The sequence below is a fragment of the Cololabis saira genome, chromosome 6, assembly GCF_033807715.1.
Source record: "Cololabis saira isolate AMF1-May2022 chromosome 6, fColSai1.1, whole genome shotgun sequence".
Taxonomy (NCBI): Eukaryota; Metazoa; Chordata; class Actinopteri; order Beloniformes; family Belonidae; genus Cololabis; species Cololabis saira.
Window position 1 is genome coordinate 34,493,343 of NC_084592.1, and position 23,580 is coordinate 34,516,922.

Below are 23,580 nucleotides of genomic sequence, written 5' to 3' on the forward strand. Positions count from 1 at the left end.
TGGCTGTTGAAGTTCAGGTCTGAGTCAATAATTACACCAAGATTTCTGGCTTGATTCGTAGCTGTCAATGACATGGAGCCAAGGTGAGCGCTGATCTTTTCCCTTTCTGCATTTAGCTGGAGAAAATTCTGGCACATCCACTCATTGATTTGGTGAATACAGTTACTCAATGAGATCAGGGGGCTGTAGTCATGTGGTGACACTGAAATATAAAGCTGTGTGTCATCCGCATAAGTATGGTAGCAATGAAAATGTATGCCGTGATTCTGGATTATACTTCCCAACGGCTGCATGTATAAACTGAACAAGATTGGCTCTAGCACTGAACCCTGCAGAACACCATAACAGACCCTCATCTGTTCTGAAGAAACCTCATGTAAATGAACAAACTGGAATCTGTCAGATAGATATGATTCAAACCAACCTAGAGCTGTCCCTTTAATCCCAACAACATGCTCTAACCTGTGCAGTAAGATGCTGATCTACAGTGTCAAAAGCAGCACTGAGGTCCAGTAGAACCAGTATGGACAATAATCCCTTATCTGAGGCCATAAGAAGGTCATTCGTGACTCGAACCAGTGCTGTTTCTGTGCTGTGATGCACTCTGAACCCTGACTGAAAAACTTCAAATTGATCATTTCTATACAAATAGTCACATAACTGGCTTGCAACTACGCTTCCAGAATTTTAGATACAAATGGAAGGTTGGAAATTAGTCTATTATTACCTAAATGTCTGGGTCAGGAGAAGGTTTTTTTAAGTAAGGGTTTAATAACTGCAACTTTGAAAACCTGTGGTACATATCCTAAGTTTAGGGATAGGTTGATCTGGTCCAGTATTGTCGTGCCAATAACAAAAAGAACATTTTTGAGTAGTGGAGTCGGGATGGGGTCTAACATACACATGGTTGATTTAGCTCTATTGACGACTGAGGTCAGCTCAGGGAGGTCTACAGGATCGAAACAGTCGAGTCAAGTCAGCGCCTAAGGAAGTCGCTAAAGCTGAAGAAACGCCCACAACCGCTACCGGGTGGGCCTGGTGGATTTCTTCTCTAATTTTGATGATTTTACTGTTAAAGAAGCTCATAAAGTCTTCACTACTGAGAGCTGCAGGAATGCACGGCTCAACAGAGTTGTGACTCTTTGTCAGTCTGGCTACAGTTACAGTTACTTTTATTATCCTCTATCAACGATGAATAATAAGCTGTTATAGCTTTGCGAATGGCTTTTTTATATTCTATTAGAAAATCTTTCCATTCACGAAAGGAGTCTACAGACTTACAAGTACCACTTTCTTTCCATTTTACGCACTTTTTGTTTCAACATGCGATATCGGAATTATACATGGGAGTTAAGCTCCTATGGTTAGAAACCCTCTTTTTCAAAGGAGCAACTGCATCTAAAGCTGAATGCAGCAAATCTGCACTGTTACTAACAAGGATATCAATGTCTGCAGAGGTAGAACCTAGGTCACTGGCCTCGACTACAGTACTTCACTATTTTCCACTGTCGTAAGATGACGGATAAGTATGACGTTTATATTGCTTTTAACTTGACAGAAGAAAATACATTGTACTATGATTGTCAAATTCAAAAGTCCTTATTTTGAACATGATAGTGTAAGGTAACAAATATGCTTGTAACAGAGAGAGTCCCTTTTTTGTAGCAGTAGTCAAGATATGTTTGAAATGGAGTAAGAAGTAAAAAAAACTTTATATTTTTAAAATCGTTTTGATAAGCCTACTAAAACCAGAGTTATGATAACTAAAATACGGCATGTTTTTTTTCTGCACATTGCCATCATGTTTACATCAGGAATAGATGTGAAAATGAGATGTCTCTTGAGAAAGAAGAAGAGAACTGGAAAGCGCAAGAGAAAAGATGAACCCATGCACGGACACACACTTCACAAAAACATGACATCCCCTCTTCTATTGGTGGAAAAATGCACCATATCAACATGTGAAAACATTGTATGGCAAGCCCAGCATTTTGTTGCTGAGTAAAAGATACAGGTACGAGTTTTAAAACAGTGCCTGCAATCGGATAAAAGGTGAAAAGAGACGCTGGAGGTGTCAGCTAAACTTTTTATATCCAGTAAATGTTGTTTCCTTTTTTATTTCACTCTGTTAATGGAGCCCAAAAGGTGCGCCATATGCTGCTGTTCCTAAAATGGCAGAACTGCGCTGTCAGGAACAGAATGTTGGATGGTGGTTCAGTTATTAAAGAGTTATTAATAATCGTCTTATGATAATTATTAATTAATAAAGAAGATTACTTATCATTAAATGAATTATAAAAATGAATCAATCAAAACAGGGCACCACCTGACTTTCTCTGCAGTTGAACTCAGATAAAACTGAGGTGCTGGTCATTGGTCCTGATGATGTCATTCCAGCTATCAGGCAGTTTCTAGGTGATTTGAGTGTTTCTTTCAAGTCCAGCCTAGAAAATCTTGCTGTTGTCTTTGACAAAGTCATGTCATTAGAACACCACTCCAAACAGCTGACGAGGAACTGTTTTCACCATTCAAGGAATATCTCTAAAGTAAGAACAGTTGTTTCAAAAAATGATCTTGAGCTAATTATTCATGCATTTGTGTCATCTCGTTTGGACTACTGCAACATTTTGTTTTCTTGCTTAAAGAAGTTCTCTGGACTGCATTGATGCTTTTAAGAGCAGACTTAAAACCCACCTGTTTCTCCAAGCTTTTAAACATTAGTAGTGAGAGGGTTGTTTTATGACCACCATGTTGATTTTATGTACTTTTATTCTAGGAGTTTTTATTGGTAGTGTCTTGTTTTTATTGTATTTCTACTTTTATTATAGTGTTTTATCAGTGTTAATATTGATATTGTTTTATGTTTTGTGAAGCACCTTGTGACATTCTGTTGTCCGTGAAAGGTGCTATATAAAAAAAACCTTACTTACTTACTTCCCATGTTCACATAGGACTGTGGCCCAACAATGTCTTGTGCTCTATATTGGAGCTTTTTCAGTTCCAGTTTAGCTCCTGTAACAAGATCATATGTAAAACAGATGGAATATGAAATACCTGTTATAGTATTTCTATATTCTTCTCTCTGGCACAGATGGTTTCCCTAACCCCAAATGCCCATCTTTGCCAGAGAAAATAAATCTCAGTGAAGGGAGTTTATGCATAATGTATGACATCCCAACAAGCAGTGTTGTGGGTGGACACAGAATTACTGCAAACGATGGCCTTTTTTGCTTTAGGTTCCAGTCTTTGCTTGACATGACCTGTGCAGCTCAGCACCTTGATCCATTTCAATTATTACCCATATGTTTGACGAGTTGGGTCACTTGGCTCAGAGAGTCTTCACCTTTGAGGCCCCATCTGCCCCTGCCACAGTCTGGACCTGCTAATGAAGGCTTTGCAGAGAGGCTGCTCTTGATGCAAAATCTCTATTCCAATTAAAATATGCAAATTAAACAGATATAGGCGATTGTCAGTTTCAGCTCATATCCAGACTTAAGTTGTGGAGGACAACATATCCCATTGTGGACACAAAGCTTACTGTGAAGAGTTATTCTTACTCTTACGGCTCTTAAAGCAATTTGTCGCAAAAAAAGAATTTTAATTTCCTTCGACAGTGACGTGTTTTATTAAGTCTGTCATTCTGTTAAAAAAAGACCAAAACAAGTCAATAAGTGATCATATTTTATCAATCACGGTTTGTCATGATATGCAATCCATATGCACTGTTAAAATAAATGCATTTCAAACTATATAGATTAAACATTAAATTCACCTTTGCTGTCTCAATTCATTCTGTCCCTGTAAAGAAATCATTGCCAATATTAACTAAAGGTTATCTTAAATGGGTCAGCCTTTTTCAAAAGTGTAAATCAAAATTCTCCCAATGTTGAACTATGTTGTAACACAAGTTACAACAACAAAGTTGGGGTACTGCATAGTTGTGGGGCACCCATTTATAGAGGACCCAAGTTGTTGCAGTTAGTCCAGGTCAGACTTGTGATCCTTTACTGTGTGTTGTTTCCTTTCTCTCTTCCTTCTTTCCTGTCTCCACTACGATTTTTTTTTTAAAAGAAGGAAACCAAAAAACTTTAATAACACTTTAACAAACACTGCAATACACAAAGTGTCATCCATCCATCCATCCATCCATGTTCTATACCCGCTTTATCCTTTGCAGGGTCACAGGGGTCTGCTGGAGCCTATCCCAGCTAATTTTCAAGCGAGAGGCAGGGGTTCACCCTAGACACGTCGCCAGTCTATCGCATGGCCACATATTGTGTATATATACAACCAGATATACTCACACTCTCACCTGTGGACAGTTTTGAATCATCAATTAACCTAGTATTCATGTTTTTGGATTCTGAGAGGTAGCCGGAGTACCCGGAGGGAACCCACACAAGCACGGGGGGAACATGTAAACTCCACACAGAAAGACTCCTGTCGGATCAGGAAGTCGAACCAGGAACCTTCTTGCTGTGAGGAAACAGTGCTAACCACTAATCCACCGTGCTGCCCACCCTAATGAGGCCTTGTTGTTAAGAGAGCGACTGTTGGGCAGATTTAGTGTCAGGTGATGTTGTTTTGTGATTGGTTGTTAGGACCGGGGAAGTGGAAGGAGATTGGACAGATTCACATGTCCTTTGTTGTGATGATGTAATGAGGGAGTTGGTGCATGACAGGACCAGCAGAAAAGGATGGAATTTGGCGACGTGAAGTTGTAAAAAAACATACAACCTGTGTGGAGGACGGTTTTTGCCAAAATGTTACAGGTGTTAGACATAGGTGGTTATTGGGGTTGAGGAGATCTGAGTACAAGTAGAGTGGCGGCATGCTCCAGGTGGAGAATGATAGTAGACAGCTAGCCTGAGCTCATGAGCTTCCGACCAACAGTCGAGCAGCCCAGCAGTGATCACAGGACTATACACAGCATAGCAGAACACCAATGTCGATGAATGGCATTTCCTAATCCCACATAGGCAGACAACCATTAGTGATGTCAAATCAGTGTCTTTTTAAAGGATTTATGTCCTTTAGATGTGTTCAGCACTCTGGGATTGTACTCGTCCTTCAAATCCCTCAGTTCTGTTAAAAAAAAAAAGAAGTAAAAGTCCTGTCAGCATTAATTACATTCTTAAGTTACAGATGGGCATGATTTACCCTCTGACTCCACAGGTACTGTATAAAAGAAATCAGTGCCAAAACCAATGCAGCTAACTTGCTATGACCTAGAGCAGCAGAGGCTGAAAACTGGCAGACAGTTTTGAATATAGTGTACTACACAGGGCCTATGGAAAGGGTCAAATAAAACATTGTGTTCAGGTTTTATATTTCCTATACACCTCTGGTGTAAGTGGGTGTAAATTGATTTGGGATTCAGAAATTGTATATCCACCAACAGTCTGTCCAGATGTGCAGGGATTTGTACAATTCTAGAAACCATCCTCACTGTGATTACGGAAAGAATCTGCGACCAAACTTAGAACCATCTTTCTATTCTGTTCTACTCATTTATTTTAGAACAAGAGTGACAAATAACATGACAAATATCTTGTAATGGGTCAATGATTCATTCAAAGTATACAAAAATATTGAAATAATGTCGAACATACAGAGAGAGACTGCTGACACATATGTTTTCCCAAATTTATGCAAAACGAGTTCATAAAAAAACACACAACTAAGGCTGATGGTGGCTGAAGCTGAATGCTTACTAAATCTAATTTGCTATCAATATGTTCATCTCTGCCCCATCTGGTGCTCACCCCTCGTTCTTTCTCTGTATCTCAATGGCATGATGGCCAGTTGTTGCTTCCACATGCTGGGCTCCTTTAATCAACACCTGTCCTATTAATCCGAGTATGGCACAGGGCTAATGTGATGTCGCTCACAAGGCTGTCCCACTAATGGCTGAGACTACAGAGCAGTTGGAGTCCCTGATTCTCCACACAAGCCTGGAGAGTCCCAGAAGGAGGCATCTGATGGATTTTTGCCTCACTGCCAATGACGCTGTCATTTACTCCCCCAACATCTGGGTTAAGCAGTCAAGTTGGCGGCAGGGGAGATTTGATGATTAATGAGTGGAAACATTATTCTAAGTGCTTATTCCTGGGGTTTTATTAAGAGGCATGTCAGTACTGTATCAAGTTTTAAGTGGTCTGTACGATATTACATCATAGTTGCATTATGCATGTCACTTGGTCTTTCACCTAACAGCAGCATTCCTCTCTACAATTTTTAGGTCATAGTTAAGTCTGGATCTGGAAACTTCTATGGGCTTGCCATCTATGCAGATTTCATCTACTGGTCAGACTGGGCCCGGCGAGCTGTGCTGCGAGCAAACAAGTACACAGGTGCTGACATCAAGGTACTGCGAGCAGATATACCTCATCAGCCAATGGGAATTATAGCTGTAGCCAAGGATACCAATAACTGTGAGTATGTGAACACCTGGACATGGGTTTAATTTTATGACCAATGTGTGCCTCGTATGTAAAACTATTCCTGTCCCTTTCATTTGCAGGTGCGTTCTTGTTTGCGTATTTATCATACAGGTCTATGCACAATTGTGGCAAAATATGTGGCAAAAATTAATATTATGGGAATAGTTTTTGGCTTTGAAAGACTTCCTATGTTTGATTCCCCAAATATTTGTCAATAAAAAAATCAAACTGTAAAAATGCACTTATAAAAAATAAAATAACACTTGCATAGTATTAAAGAATAAAAATAATTATTTTTTAAAAACTTTTAAAGGTGGGTCAAGCTGACTAGAAAAATGATTTTAACAGAAAACTAAAGTCTAACTTAACAAATCTATGCTTTTGTAAGCAAATACATATAAGCAGTTTGAAAAAAAATCTAATTAATGAAACTACAAGTACAACCTAAAATAAGAAATATTACATAGAAAATACAAAAACATTCTAAGATTTACAACAGTAGGAACATCCATCTATCTATCTATCTATCTATCTATCTATCTATCTATCTATCTATCTATCTATCTATCTATCTATCTATCTATCTATCTATCTATCTATCTATCTATCTATCTATCTATCTATCTATCTATCTATCTATCTATCTGGTACAAAAGCATGATCTATGAAAGGCTGGGACTTTAAGGAGCAAAGATCGGCAGAGGATCTCAGTTTTCTCAACAAATCCATCAATTTCCAATACCCATTTAATCCTGTACAGGGTCATGGGGGTCTGCCGGAGCCTCCTACACAAACAGCCATGCACACTTGCTCTAACACCTACAGGCAATTTAGAATGATCAATCAACCTAACATTCATGTTTTTGGACTGTGGGAGGAAGTCCCCACGAGGAACCCATGCAAGCACGGAAGGAACATGTAAACTCCTGCTGGCCTGGAGTCAAACCAGGAACCTTCTTGCTGTGAGGCAACAGTGCTACCCACCAAGCCCTGTGCTCCCCTCTCTCTTTCAACAAATGATTGAGAAAATTATTGAAAGTTTAAAAAAAAACAATGTTCCTCGAAGAAATATTGCAAGGATTTTGCATATATCTCCTTCTACAGTACATGATATCATTGAGCCATTCTGTATGTATTTCAATACATAAAGGTCATGGGTCTCTTAGCTGGAGACCCATGAACTCAGATGAGATCCTGGATACTTCACTTCTTCAAGAACCACTATCCATCAGTTACTGATGTAACCACATAGGCAAAGGATCACTTTGGGAAACCTTTGTGAAGCTCTGCAATTCAGAGGGGTTAGAGTACAGAGTTTGTAAGGTTGCTATATATATACTGGGTATTAAGAGCACAAAAAATATATATAAAAATCTTTATTTAATGTCTAAACAGTGGGTTGACAAATGAAAGTGATCTAATTTAAAGTAGCCATAAACTTAGCCCCAGTGGTAATTAATAATAATAGAGTAGCTTATGTTGCATAGGGAGTCTCATAAGTGTCGGATAAACTTTTATTTTCAAGTAGGACAAAGGGATGAGGGCTTAACCATGTCCCACTGGTCAGACGCGGATGGCAAGAGCAACTTACTTTCCTGTTTATCTTATTAATTGCAACGTGTAACTTCCTTTGGGCTCTCAAACAGACAGAGCAATCTTTGAGGATGATCCTCTGCACACGTCTACAGCTTTATATTGTTCTGTTGGACTGTCGTTAAAGGTGAGCTGTCTCCATGCCGACACATGAACGGAGGCTGCGGTGACCTTTGTCTCCTGAGCCCACATGGGAGGGTCAACTGCTCTTGCCGTGGAGAACGTGTGCTGCTGGATGACAACAGATGTGTGTGTAAGTCATGAGAAACTTTAGCCTTAATCATACTGAAGCTTGTTCTTTAAACATTGTTGGAATCATATATTGATTTTCAATGACTTCTTTGGTAAGTACAAAGCACGCACAAAAACAAGCATGATCTTCTATTGGTTCATAATCTTTCACGAAGGGCATAACATTTATTTCAATAGTTAAAGTCAGTTAATGAATATAAATATAACAAAAAGTTACTGTGAGACTTTAGGTTCATGAGGAACAAAATATGTTAAATTGAATAGGGTGTTTTCTCCATGTGCATAACTACGGTCACAGCAATAATACAATGTAGTGGTATTTCTCTTTAAGATCTGACATTGGACTTTCTTTTCAGAAAATTATATTGAAGAGAATTAGATGTTCTTTTATTGAAAATAAAAATAAAATAGAAGGGATATTTTTTCTTGTCAATACAATACAAATGTATGGTCGACACAGTCAACCATAACATGTTGAGAGACAGGTTAATAACTAGGTGGGAGTTATTGGCACAGCACTTACCTGATTGGAGTCCTACCTAAAACACAGGGACTATTTTGTGGCCTTAGGTAGCTACAAATCTGAGCTAACAAAAATAACACGTGGAATTCCCCAAGGTTCAATACTTGGTTCTCTCAAGTCTTAATGCTCCCACTTGCTCTGATTATGAAAAAAGTTACCATAACTATAGATGACACACAAATCTACATAACCATCTCACCAGGAGACTATAATCCAATTCAAACATTGATCAAATGTATTGATCAAATTAACGAGTTGTCCTCAAAGACAAAAAACAGAATTTATAGTGTTTGGAGGCAAGGAAGAAAGATTAAAAGTCAGTACTCAGCTTCAAGCAGTGAAGCTAAAACGCAATGGCCAAGCAAAAAAAACCTGGGAGTAGTTCTGGACTCAGACCTGACTTTAACAGCCACATTAAAGGGAACCCTGCATATTAAGACATGTAGTCCCTAATTAGCCACAATTGTTCTCTTATACTAAAATATGTTGTTAGAAACACATAAAATAATCTAATTGCTTTAAAAATCTACAATGTTTATTACATATTTTGACCTGCGGGAGGCGCCATGTTTTACCTGCGCAATGTATTCTGGGGGCGATGACGTACGACGGTGGCTCTGGGAAGATAAGCCCATTAGTTTAACTGGGACAGGTATCTAAAACATAGTTGAGCAGCTCTCTCCCGGCCGTGGAGGCTGACGAGGGAGCCCATAAGACGTCTCGGTTCAGGCAAACTGGATCAAAGTTCTGTGATGCACGGGAGATCTGCAAAAATGATCAATGTTGTGCGCATCTTACCAGTGCATTAGGCTCCTGCGTAGACGGCGTAGCCTACGGCGTAGACGGCGTAGGCTACGCCGTAGCCTGCGTAGGCTACGCCGTAGCCTGCGTAGCCGGGGCTCTACAGCCCGCAGCGCTCCGCCACCCGCTCTCCGCTCTCCGCTCTCGCTACAGCCGCCGGGATGGAGACGCCGGTGGGCAATATGCACGTTTGAGTGGGCATAGCCCCCCCCTCTCCCCCCTAAAACCGGCCTCGGTGCTGGGTGATGACAGACCCGACGCTGAGGGGACTGGCCCGGGACTTTGACGAAACGGGAGGCGCAGACTTCGCTTCAAATAGGCAAGAACATCTTTATTTAATTTAATGACGCCAGATCTGGCTGGGGTTTTTATTGTAGCATCGGTTATCTGCTAGTTGAAACGTGTGGTCTGTTAGTCTATCTGAGTTTTATGGTGTTTTTATAGTTCATGCTGTATGGGGCTGCACTTTTTTTTAATTTTATTTTACTTTTTTGTAGGTGCGCCGTCACCTTAATGTTCAGCTGTGTTTTCATCTGTATTTCTGGTGCGCCGTCACCTGTTTAGCTGTGTTTTCATCTGTTTCTGGGTGTCAGAACAGTGGACGGGGGTTAGCAGGTGCCACCGTGTGACGTACTACCCAGAACGTAAAAAACAATGGCGACCTACATGTTAAATTATATTTTCAAATTTTATAAAAACGAAGACATCAACAAGGTTTTTTATATCACATTGTTATAATTGATACCAACATTTATCTTTTAAGACCTACATGTCTTAATATGCAGGGTTCCCTTTAAGAGAATAGTGAAGTCAGCCTATTATCACCTAGGAACATATCAAGATTTAAAGGACTGATATCTTAGCAGGACATAGAAAAACTTTGCTTTTATCTTCAGCAGAGTGGGCTCCCGTAAGGTTTTTTCACGGCTCTTCCTAAAAAAAATCCATCAATCAGCTACAGTTAGTTCACAATAGTGCTGTCCGAATCCTCACTAAGACCAAAGGTGCATTTTCTTTTATTTGTTTTTTTTAAAGGCGCATTTCCACTAGCAGGAGTTCTGGGTAGATTTTTCGGGGCCAGGCCGTGTCTCCATTACCACAAATGTGTTTCTTCTTTTCTTTATTCTTCTGCTGAATTCTTCTTTTTCATCTCGTTTTATGCTGCTGGCATTTGCGAAGAGCAAAGAATGCGCATTACCGCCACCTGATGGTCGGCTGTTCTGTTTTTTTTTTAAGATTTACCCTGAACTCCTGCTAGTGGAAATGTGCCTCAAGAGAGTGGACCATATAACTCCAGTTCTTAAATCTTTACAATGGCTTCCTTTCTGTCACAAAATAGATTTTAAAATCCTGCTGTTTGGTTTATAAATCTCTGAATGATCTCGAGCCAAACTACATCTCTGATCTCCTGGTCCATGATGAACCAACCAGAACCCTCAGGTCGTCATGGTCACGCCTACTTTCTGTACCCAGAGTTAGAACCAAACACTTAATACGGTTACATGCACTTCATAATCGAGCTATTGGCAACAATTGAGCTAAAGACTTAACTGGAGTTTCCAAGAAATTCAAGTATACATGCACGAGAAGACAGTCAAATTATTGAGTGAGGTGCATTCGATTCCGCGACAATAGATGGCGCCCTTTTGCGTTAGCATTTTTCCGGTTAGTTAGAACAATAAGTAAACAAATCTCTTCAACCTCTTACTACTAGGACAGCCTGCTTATACACTCACGGTACACTCAACAACTTTGTTGTTGCTTGTCCTTTTCTTCTACTGTGTTGTTGTCATGCTGTGACTGTTATTCCCGCTTCCGCAGTCTCGTCAATTACGGAAGAGGGAGTCCCAGGCCACGCAAACCACAGCTAACCGTGGTTTACGTATACATGCTGGAATAGCTTGATTTAGAACCCGCATTATCTGATTCTAATAGCTCGATTTCAAGAACTCTAGTTCAGTTCGACTACAGCTCGACAAAGGTGTATACATGGCTTTTAAAACTTTGATATCAGTTGGACTAAGGCAATAATTTGACTTTCTCTTAGCTTTCAGCTTTTATGCTCCTTACCAGTGGAACTCCCAGAATGCATAAGGGCTGCTGAAACTGTCAATTGCTTTAAGTAAAGTTTTAAAACCATTTTTTTCCAGCTGCATTTCAGTAATCTACCACAATGCATTACACCTTTTATTTCTTGCATCTCATTTGTTTAATTTATGTCTTTAAACTCTTTTACATTTTTATGTATTTTTTGTGTTTTTATGTAAAGCACTTTGAATTGTCTTGTAAATGAAATGTTCTATACAAATACATTTCATGCCTTTCATTTTCTCAGACCAAAGTGCTCCTTGGTATATTGTAAAAGTGCAAATAAAGTGTTGCCACCACAGAGCTGACAGTACCTTGGCAGCAGGTGTCATGCCAAAGTAGCTATTATGATTGTTTTAATTATAATATAATATTTAAACACAGTTTTTATGAGGACAAAAGACTTTTTTCACTTACTGAAAAAACTATTAAAAAAAAATACAAACTGATTAAAAAGATGCGCACCTGGTTTTGTTTTCTTTCTTAGTTTTTTTCTTCTTCGGTGATATTGAAGCATTGTCATGTAAATCTATTACTTCTGAATTAGTGTGCAAGGCTAGGTACGTTTATTTTTACAGCACATTTTGGGATCAAGTCTATTCAATGTGCTTTACATAATGAAAACATGAAAAGTAAAGTAAAGATTCATTGCAATTGCAGACTTGTATGCCAAAGAGCCTCTTGCCTATGTCTCTCTATTTCACCCAGTGCTCCTTCCTAAGTCAGTCCTGGGCATTGTTCCCTCTACCAACCCCGGGAGGGCCCTTGTAGCACCCTATAATGTAATCATTTTCAATCTGGTGTTTCACATCCAGTGTATATAACATTCTTAGATTCTTAAAACACAAAATGTTGAACTCTGGACTGAAAATAAACATATATATTACATTATCTGTCAAGTATTACATTATCAGTTTTGAAAAAAAAAGACCCACCTAAGAATGTAATAAATTCCCAATAATATAATAAGGTATTACATTATCGGTAAAAATGTTATTACAATATCAGTCAGGATATTTTATTACATTATTGGTTGAGTTATTACGTTATTGGGTTTTATTACATTTTCAATTGAGTTAAGTGCAAATTTTATTACATTTTCAGGCGTTATTACATTATCAGGAAATTATTACATTATAGGGTGCTACAGCCCTGCACTGAGCTCAAGTCTCCTCCTTAACCTGAGGAGTGAGCAGGCCGCTTTTTTTCACCCAACAGGGTGGGGTTTCTCTGGCCGGACGTAGCGCATGGAAGCTGCATGTTTTTGTGGGGGTAGCTCACGTTAGCTACCATGGGGAGAACATGCAAACTGCACACAAAAAGGCCCTTTTGCCAACCTGAAGTCATGGGGAAAGTAAATACGCACTAAGCACCCACAGCGTCCCGGGCAAGAATTGAACCCAGGACTTTCTAGCTGTGAGGTGGCTGCACTACCAGCTGCGCCAGCGTGTCCCCACACCTTGCATTTCTAACACCGTCATTATTGCTTAGGAGAAAAGTGTGTATCTTTCTCTTTAGTGTGTGTTTTTCAGAACCAAATCAGATAAAAAGGAAAAACTGGGACTTTTTTTTTTGTTTTGTTTGTTTTTTTTTTCATTGTGAAACCAAATGATAAAAGGATAAATAAAAACAAATATGCAAAATAAAAATTGTATCAATCTGCATGTTCATCATAAAGTCACTCGGAAAAAAACAACAAAAGTTATAATGGAACAGGGGCATTGTCATGCGCCTGAGTGCCTCTTCATTTTCCCAGGATTCCACAATGTAAAGAAAGCAACTTCACTTCCTGCTCCCCTGTCTGTGCCTTTTTTTCTCCTTTCTTCCATTAATCTGTTTTGGTTTTAGAGAGGAACATCAAAGCAGAAAGGTGGGATGGGTTTTTATTGTTGCACTGATTTATATATCTGATGGCTGAATTTTTGCAAAGTGCAAAATAAATCAGTGTCTTTTTGCTGATAGAAAGGGAACATGAGACAGATCTACAGTAAGTTGAAGAATGTCACTGAATGGAGTACAAATGTACTGTTACAGGTGTTTAAATGATGCCTTTGAGTTTCTTTTGAGAGTATCTTCTTTTCTTCTTTTGCAGCAGAGAACTCCTCGTGCAACATCCACACCGAATTTGAGTGTGGGAATGGAGTATGCATAAACTACCAGTTGACTTGTGATGGAATAGCTCACTGCAAAGATAAATCAGATGAGAAGATGCAGTACTGTGGTGAGGCAAATAAATTCATCCTTGTTAAAAAAGAAGAATGAAGGACATCAGTTATATATCTGTATAAAATTCAATTTGTTCAGACAACAGGAGCTGTCGGAGGGGTTATAAGCCCTGCTACAACCAGCGGTGTGTGGCCAGTAGTCGCTTCTGCGATGGCATCGATGACTGTGGAGATAACTCTGATGAAGCTTTCTGTGGCAGTGAGTTTCAGCCGTTTGATCGCCCGCTCTGTTGGACTTTCCTCTGTAGGCAGAACTGAGTCACACTAATACTTATGTTGATATAGCACACCCAGCCACATGCTGCGCTAAGCTCTTACTTATTAATGAGGCCCAAAATCAAAAAGAATGCACAAATTAAAAGAGATGCCCAAACACAACCTTTGGAAACAGCTTTGAGGAATCTGAACATTTTGGGTTATTTCTCTTTTGCTTGAGGGTTTTATCTGAGACAGTTTATGAGATGTGATGTTCCAGCTCTGGTTATTTTCACACTGCAGTTGAGGCGTATAGATTCTGATTAAGATGACTGAACCCATAAGGGGAGAGCAGTAGGCTGGTAATTAACGAGGATCTTCGAACCCAGCACTGTGAGATCTCAGTATGGTGTGGCATTATCAGGCCCTCGTCCGTCCGTCTGTCTGTCTGTCTGTCTGTCTGTCTGTCTGTCTGTCTGTCTGTCTGTCTGTCTCTCTCTATGTCTGTCTGTCTCTCTCTATGTCTGTCTGTCTCTCTGTCTGTCTCTCTGTCTCTCTGTTTCTCTGTCTGTCTCTCTGTCTGTCCGTCTATCTGTCTAAATGGCTTAAAGGTATAGTCTGTAATCGTATTCAAAAACATTTATTGTTATACTGGGTGACGGTTAACCGTCACCTGAATTATGGTTCTGTGTTAAATCGACGCAGACCCTATGGCGTACCCTACTCCATAGGCTCTGCGTTGGTGTAACGCGGAACCATAAATCAGCCTTTACACCGTGTCATGCATGCGAGCGAGCGTCAGCTACAAAATCAATTCCATTGCTTTATTTTCTATTGGACTGCCCTAACTGGCTGCAGCGACGCAGCACTGCGCAGCGCTGCACGCCGTTTTGAGCTGAACATTTGTCGGACGCCCTGCTTCTATTTTCTTCCTGTCACTTGCGTTGAAAGCCGGTTGAAAGCGCTGTAGGAAACAGTCACGGATGAGGAACGGCTGATCCAGTTAGTTGAAATGAGAAGTTATCTCTATGATTCCTCCTCATTTCACTACAAAAACCTCAATAAAGTGGCAGCTGCTTGAGGGAGATGGACAGAGAGCGTCCGATGTCACGCAGTGCGATGCGATAGTCGGACGCTCGCATGCAGTTACACGGTTTTATAGTTGTGGGCGTGGTTTCACGCATCGGAGGTCACGACAGGAGCAGAATCTGAACGGCTCGTAGAAGTCACATGACACTTGATGGCTCATCCGGGCGGCTGTACAGACACTGCAGAATTTGGTTGCTTTCCTCCTTCTCTGAGTTGGCAGGCTGAGGGGAGACCACTTTATATATGTTAAAGCAAGAAAAAACGTGTTTTTCATAATAGGTCCTCTTTAAGATTTTGAGATGACGTTATATCCTTCTCAAGCTGTATGCCGATCTTGAATGTACTGTATCTCTTCAGAGATCTTTTTATGAGATGTTTTACAATGTATTCCTTTTCACAATGTTTCTTATGAAAAGCAAACTTGTTTGAGTGTCTTTTAACAGTCAACGTAGGTGTAAACCATACCTCCAAACTAGTTGCAATAATTGGATTTCAGGTGTGCAAACTCTCGACTCCATTTTTTTTTGTACTGGTACAGAGCAGCAGTGATTTGTTGCTCTAAATGTTACCCATGACTTTCGTGTTTCTGTTTCGGTTTATCAATTGGAAATGATCATTGTCTCCAACAGATGTCACATGTGGCTCATCAGAATCAACATGCAAGGACGGGAGCTGTGTACCCAGCTCAGCCTGGTGTAACCAGGTCATTGACTGCGCCGATGCCTCAGATGAAAAACACTGCAGTAAGTGCTTCGGCCATTGCTAAGCACTAGAGTGAAAGGAAAACATTCATACTGCAGATATGCACACATCAAATACTGTATATCCAGTTATTTGCTCATTACTTGGATCAGAGTAAATAAAGCTTCTTTCACAGTCACCGCCCCCATCGTGACAATTCACTTATTGTAGTACTATGTTTTGTATTCAGATCACACCGAATGCTCTCACTTTTATAAAATGGGGGTGAAGGAAAAAGACTTCATCAGTTGCAACTCCACCTCGCTGTGCATACACCCATCGTGGATCTGTGACGGTTCCAATGACTGTGGGGACTATGCTGATGAGACTAACTGCCAGGGTGAGCTGCAACTCAGAAGCAGATCAAGAAAGTCGACTTCAATTAAAAATGATTAAAACAGAATGCCTTTTCAGAGATGTTGGCAGTGAAGAAAAGAGATTCAGAAAAAGCTTGGGAAAAGTTTGAACTTAATCATCACCAGTGCCTAGGGCTTAACTGTTTTTTTTTGTTGATTCCAGTAATACATGGGCAAAAGTGTGAAGAGGGACACTTTGCTTGTCCTAGTGGGAACTGCATTTCCAGCGTTTGGCTCTGTGATGGTCAAAAGGATTGTGAAGACGGAGCAGATGAATTCCAATGTGGTAAGCTGTCACACTGCTTTTCAAGATGATAAACCTCCTTCTAATAATGAGCAGTATTTTGCTTACCGTATTTTCACGACCATTCGGCGCGGCCGTGTGAAAAGGCGCACCCTCAGTTTTGTGTGTCATTTTTGGATTTTAAACACACATACGGCGCACCGACCCAAAAGGCGCCGTCTACAGACACGGAGCTGCACACACGCGCACCGCAAAACACACACGCAAGAGTGCTTATTTAAAAATAGAGCGGAGCAAAACTTAGTTTGATATTTTATTTCACTTTTCACATCAATCAAACCCTTCAAAGGTTCATCTTCTGTTTCCGCATTAAAGAATAAAAAAAAAACACTGGGTCGCCGCACATAAACCTGTCTCATCCACCAGCCCTTTTCATTTCACTCTGGCTGGAAAAGTCTGTTTAGGCAACGCTTTTCTTTTAAAAATCACCATAGCCGGCAGTTTCTGTCCATCAGCGTGGCAGGCAAGCACAAGAGCAAATAAACTTTTCATACCCCGTTGTGCTGCGGATCCCGACCGCGGTGGTCCCGCGTCCCGCTCCGCTCCCCCCGCGGTGGTCCTGGTCCCGCGTCCCGGGTCTGGTCCCCGTTAACTCCACCGTGTGATTCACCTAACGTGAGCGGCACCTGTCCATGTTCGTGATGTGTCGGCTGCAGAATGAGTGGAAGCACTCCATCTTTTCCATATAATCCGCCGGGCGCTGCTGCTGCGCTGGCCCCGTTTCATGAAGCGAAAGCACCAAGACGGACCTCCATGAAAATGTTCAATTTTCATTTCTTCCGCCTGTGCTTCACACGCCCCCTTCTCCCTTTACCGTTCTCATGGTGGCCGTCCACCGTACATTACCGTAATACAGGTAACAGATACGGCTTCACACGCCCCCTTCTCCCTTTACCGTTCTCATGGTGGCCATCCACCGTACATTACCGTAATACAGGTAACAGATACGGCTTCACACGCCCCCTTCTCCCTTTACCGTTCTCATGGTGGCTGTCCACCTTACATTACCGTAATACAGGTAATAGAAACGGCGCACCGTTTCATTGGGCGCGCGGCACATTTAAAAAAAAAAAAAAAAGAATTTTATGTGCGCCTTTATGGTCGCAAAAATACGGTAACTGATCTTTTAATGTCCATTCAAAAAATACGTGCATTGTTCATTAAACTTCACTAAAAACCCTCCAGGGGTTTACGAAATTGCATTCTCCAGGGATGTGTACATTTAAAGATAACATTTCCTTAGTTAAAAAATAAGTATCCTAATACATGTCATACAGCTGAAAGAGAAAAAGAAAAATTAATAACAAAGATAATGAGACATACATATAACAACAATAGGGTAAAAAACACACCAAGAATATAACTAATAATGAATGGACCCAGGTTCATTTAGCAGACCATATGGAAAGTATTTAGTGTCCAAGAGAAGTGATTTAAGAGCCTTCTTAAATTTATGAGGAGACAAGTCACCTAGATATAATGGCAGAGAATTGTAAATCTTTGACCCTCTGAAGCTTGTATTAAATTGAGTTTGGACTGTACGGGTGGTCTGAGGTCATTTGGACTGCGAGTGGGGTAATTATGGACCTGAGAATTATGCCTAAATGGGTTATGAAAAAAATAGGGGAAGGGTTCTCCCCAATGAGCCATGAACAAATACACCGAATTGAAGATGATTGACTTGAAAAACAGATACCTAACAGAGTTAACAGAGGCTGAGATGAATGTCTTGGGTGTACACAACATATTATTCTTAGAGCTTGTTTCTGCAGACGGTATATAGGCTCAAGTTTGGTCTGGTGAGTACTAGCCCAAGCTATATTACAATAGTTAATATACGGATAGATCATTGAATAATAAAACATAGTGGCTACCTCAGAACTGATCAGATGACAGGTTTTACGTAGAATACCAATACTCTTAGCCATTTTTGTGGAAATAGCCATAATATGCTATTTCCAGGACAATGATCCATCAATCATAATACCAAGGAATTGTGTAGAACACGGGTTAGTTATAAGGATGTTATCAATATATATTGCTGATGACTTCTTAAATATATGAGATTTGAGACCAAAATATATGAACATTGCACCGAAACCAAATAATCAGTTTACCAAGTTCTTCATTTAAGACCTTTATAATGGTGTTGGGATCTTTATGAGAGTAGAGGACGCTTCTGTCATCTACAAATAATATTTTGGACAGTTTATTTGAGACATTTGACTGGTCATTAATATATATAAAGAATAACAAAGGCCCAAGATCCTTAAGGCACTCCAGATTGCATATAAAGTAAAGAAGAATTTGTTCCATTTTAAGATACAAACTGTTGTCTGTCTTGCAGATAACTTGAACCAGAGAAACGCGTTATTATTTACTCCAATATGAGACAGTTTTTGCAGACGAATATGGAGATTGACCGTGTCAAATGCCTAAGATAAGTCCAGAAAAATACCTATAGGAATTTCCTTTCTATTTCTAGCATTATATATTTAATTTACTAAATGTATGAGGGCCATATAAGTTGAATGTTTTTTTTTCTAAACCCATGTTCAATTAATCTATGGTAAACATTTTTTTTCAGAGTTCTTGATATACCGGGCAAAACAGAAATAGTCTATAATGATTGAAAATGGCTGGGTCATCGTCTTTATGAATTGGGATAATTTTGGCTATTTTTAGTTCAGAAGGAACTGTTCCCTGCTCCAATGAAAGGTTGAAAATGTGAGTTAGTTGCCTGGATGGTTTTCAATAATTTGCCATCAATGTTGCCACGACCTGGATAAGAATCTTTCAGGCCCTCTAATATCTTCCGAACCTCATCTTCGGAAACAGCTGAGTATGTATGTATGTATGTCATCTAGGATAGGAGAATTCATGAATTCAAGGGGATTATGGTTACTATGTGGGATCTTGGAGGCCAGATTAGGACCAACTTCTGAGAAAGATTTATTAAAATTGTTTGCAATTACTTGAGGGTCAGAATTGAGCCCCCCTTCAGCCTTGAATTTAGGTAATTTCTTGCATTTATTGTTTTTGCTGAGAATACAGTTAATTGTTATCCACAACATAGTCATGTTATTTTTATGTTAGATATGTCTTCATTATAATAATGTTTTTAAGCTCCTCTAATAATATGATTTAACTTATTTATATAGTTTTTCAATTAAGCATGATTAAATGGTGTCAGACTAAGATATTTTTTGTACAATCTATGTTTAGTATTCACCGATTTCATTATGGCTGACGCTATCCATGGTTTGGATGGGTTGTAATGAGGTTTGGAAGACACCATTCTAAGGGGAAAACACAGGTCATAGGCCTGAGAGATACATTTTGAAAACAGAGTGTAAGATTTTTGTGGGTGTACAGAATGAGGAATATCGGTCCATGGATGCTTGCTGATCACTGATTTAAATTTTGCTATGTTTGTTACATTAAATGTTCTCTTGAATCTAGAAGATTTAGAAGTTGGCTCAATGTGATCCTTGGATATTAATAAGAAAATTGGACAGCGATCAACAACCTCCATGCACAGGACCCCTGACTTACAGTTAACACCCAAAACACGTTTGTAAAAATATTGTCTATCAGAGTGGCAGACATCTCTGTCACCCTGGTTGGAAGTGATATCATAGGATGAAATTAATATGAGTACATTGTATCAATAAATTCCTTAGTTAAGTTATTATTCATGTGGTGTATAATGTTGATATTTAGATCGCCCATTAAATACATTTTTTTCCCTTCTTTAGAAATAGTGTCAAGAACCTTAGCTAAATCATTATTGAAATCAGACAGGCTAGAGCTAGGTGGTCTATAGATACATGCGATAATGAACTGCTCAGTTTCAACAAACACAGCTTCAGCAGAAGATAAAATAGTTTTCAATGTCTTTCTTTATAGACCAAGTTTGTATTGAGATATAAGGAGACACCACTTGGTCATTTTTGTATGTATCTATAAATATGGCTGTAGTTACTCAATTCATACAATTCAGCAGTGACATCAGTTTGTGTCCGGGTCAATATTATATAAAATGTTTGATATCATGTTAACCTGTTAGGGAAAAATAATAAAAATTAGAGAAAATAAAAAAATTTAAAAAATCAATGATATTTGGATACATAGATTCAGTCCTGCTGTGGCTTCCGTGGTTTTTATTACCAGCCGATTATAACTGATGACAGCATAGTTTCCACTTTCCCTGGCTTGTTTCATTGCAGGAATGAGGTCTGCTCTCTTCTTCCTTAAAGGGGACATATTATGGCATTTAATGTATATTTTAAACAGGCCTTGAATGTCTTAAAAACAATCTAAAGCTTGTTTTTTCTACATAAATCAGAAATCCAGCCTGTGGGCCCTGTCTTTAGTTTTACAGCTTCTAAAGCCTTTTTCTGTGCTTCATTTTCAGGGTGGGGGGTGCTATGATAATGAGGCTCTGCGCTGATTGGCTGCTTGAATGACGTGTAGGAGGGGAGGAGAATAAGCCTCGCTCCGGCCAGAGCAGCCGGCTGCGTCGTACACAAAACGTGTCCCATGCGAGAAGCTTCTGCGACAAAATCAATTCCATGGCTTTATTTTTTTTGTATTAGACTGTCCTAACTGGCCGCGAGTTTAACAGTTTCAGTGTGGACAGAGAGCGTCCGATGTCACGCAGCTCGACCTGATAGTCGGACGCTCTCATTCAGTTACACGCTGTAAACGGATCTTAAAGCCTGATTTACGGTTCTGCGTTAAATCGACGCGTACCCTACGCCGTAGGCTCTGCGTTGGTGTAACGCGGAACCATAAATCAGCCTTCAGTGTGTGCGCTGTCTGCTGTTCGGAACAACTCTTTTTTTCTCTTCTCATTTTGCTGGGACGCCGGGTTCCTCCGCCGAGACACAACTTTTGCGGTATGCGTTCTTTTTTGTGTCTAAAAATGATGTGCAGTGCCCACCCAATCAGAAACGGTACAGGTATTTGGGGATTTTTTTAATATATATAAATATATAAAAAAATAAAGGATCCCCATAACCTTTGATTGGGTGGGCAGGACGCACGTTTGGATGGGCACACAGCCCACCCCTGCCCCAAAACCGGCCTCGAGTTCCAGTACACAGAGGTCCGACGGGAGGATTATGATCGTATAGTGTGAGCAGACGGGTCGCATCCGAGCATCGGGTCGTACAGTGTGAGACCATAAATCGTGGGCTGTGAACTTTTGAACTCTGCGTTCTAGTCGTGCAGTGTGAGATGGGGCAGTCTTATACGATTTAAAATATTACACAGTGAAAAAAGAGGAAAAAAAGGGGAAAAAAAAAAAAAAAGGAAAAAAAAAAAATATTACACAGTGTATGCCCAGCTTTAGGGAACACTGGAGCCGGGCCGGTCCGTGAGCAGCTCCGGCAGCTCCATATGCGGCGCCGGGGCTCCGGAGCTAAACTAAATACTTAGCCCATGCAAAGATCATACAAATATAAATAACATAAAAACTCGTGACTGCTGACCTGTGTGCAGTTGCCGGGTCCGTGCTGTGGGAACTGATCCTTTTATGAGGGTAAATGTCGATGCAAAATCTCATTTCTACTCTCCCTCGCTGTTCAAACAGCCACCGCTTCTAAACAATGGCGGAGCTCTAGCCGGCGAGGAGAGCTGGTTGTGGGCGTGGTTTCAGCAGCGGAGGCCGAACCTCTGCGCCTAGGGTGACGTCACCCTAGGCGCAGATCGGGTGGGGGTCACAGACCAAATTCATGGGATTCATCTCCCCTCTGCTGGCAGGGTGAGGGGAGACCACTTTATATATGTTAAAACAAGAAAAAATGTGTTTTTCATAATAGGTCCCCTTTAACAGATCAGAGAAGTCCTCATTTACATAAATTGAAGCATTCTAAAGATGGGCTCTCGCTTTGGACACGATGAGTTCTTTGTCTTTGTATCTTAGGAATTTCACAACAATTGGTCTTCGTTTTCCAGTGTTCTTTTTCATAGATCCAATACGGTGGGCTCTTTCAATTTCAATAGATTTCGAGTCAATTTTCAGTTTGTTGCTGAAGAACTCTCCGACCTTCTGCTCACTGTCTGACGAGGACTGACCAGGAGTTGTCCTGGGTCAGACCATCAATAATGACGTTGTTTCGTTGACTCTGATTTTCTATATAGTCAGTTTTGGAAATGATGTCATTATCTTCATAGTTCATGAACTGAGAAGGCCGAGCCTGCAGCTGTATTTCAAGAGAACCAACTTTCTTCTCAATCTCTCAGGTCATCTATTGGGCCTTGGGAAAACTGAAGACTAGATTTTACCTCCTGAATCTCTTTCATGAGTCCGTCTATTCTGGTGGTTGTAGATTCCATAATCATCTTGGTGAAGTTCATGAAAGTTGCTTCTTGTCTTTTGAGCTTTTCCACATAAAACTCCTTCTGCTGACTCGTCATCTCTTTCAATGCCTCTGCAGTGACAAAATCTTCATCACTACTGATGTTTTTTTCTGTTACCCCGTGACATGTTTATCCCCTTGTTAGAGATGAGATGAATAGTAGAGTGGGATCCTAGGGTATTCTCAGTCAGTCTGATTCAGGCTGGTTCAGCAGATGACTAGGCCGAGGTAGAGTGAATCCACTAAATATCAGAAATCACAAAAATCATCCACCAATGTTGTAAAATCTATAATATAGTTATAGTTAAAAAACAGGTGGAAGTACCAGGAGGCAAACATTCAGCAGCACATTCAGCAGTCCATGTCCAAATCAATAGTTGATTTTTATTGTAATGCTGAAATATTTTTCTCTGCATTTCATAATTAGTTTCCTTCATTTTTTAATTATTTTTAATTGTATCTTTCTATCAAGCAAATTCTGGTCACATTGCTTTTTTTTCTCTGATTGCATGTTTGAGATTTTTCACTTGGGTGTTGCTGCTTGTTTGAAAGTCTAATTGTGACCCTGAATTCACGTTGTCTGCTGGGGACACACGTTTCCACTG

The 23,580-nt window shown here is 40.1% G+C and overlaps 1 protein-coding gene across 1 annotated transcript in view; it reads left to right on the forward strand.

The window, feature by feature from the left end:
• The window catches only part of lrp1bb (low density lipoprotein receptor-related protein 1Bb), a 520,571-nt gene that overhangs the window by 389,286 nt on the left and 107,705 nt on the right, over nt 1-23,580 (forward strand). The window contains exons 46-52 of the mRNA XM_061722939.1: nt 6,242-6,434; nt 8,164-8,289; nt 13,793-13,921; nt 14,005-14,124; nt 15,839-15,952; nt 16,141-16,290; nt 16,470-16,592. Of these exons, the coding sequence (XP_061578923.1) occupies nt 6,242-6,434; nt 8,164-8,289; nt 13,793-13,921; nt 14,005-14,124; nt 15,839-15,952; nt 16,141-16,290; nt 16,470-16,592 (955 nt within the window). The remainder of the gene's footprint in view (nt 1-6,241; nt 6,435-8,163; nt 8,290-13,792; nt 13,922-14,004; nt 14,125-15,838; nt 15,953-16,140; nt 16,291-16,469; nt 16,593-23,580) is intronic.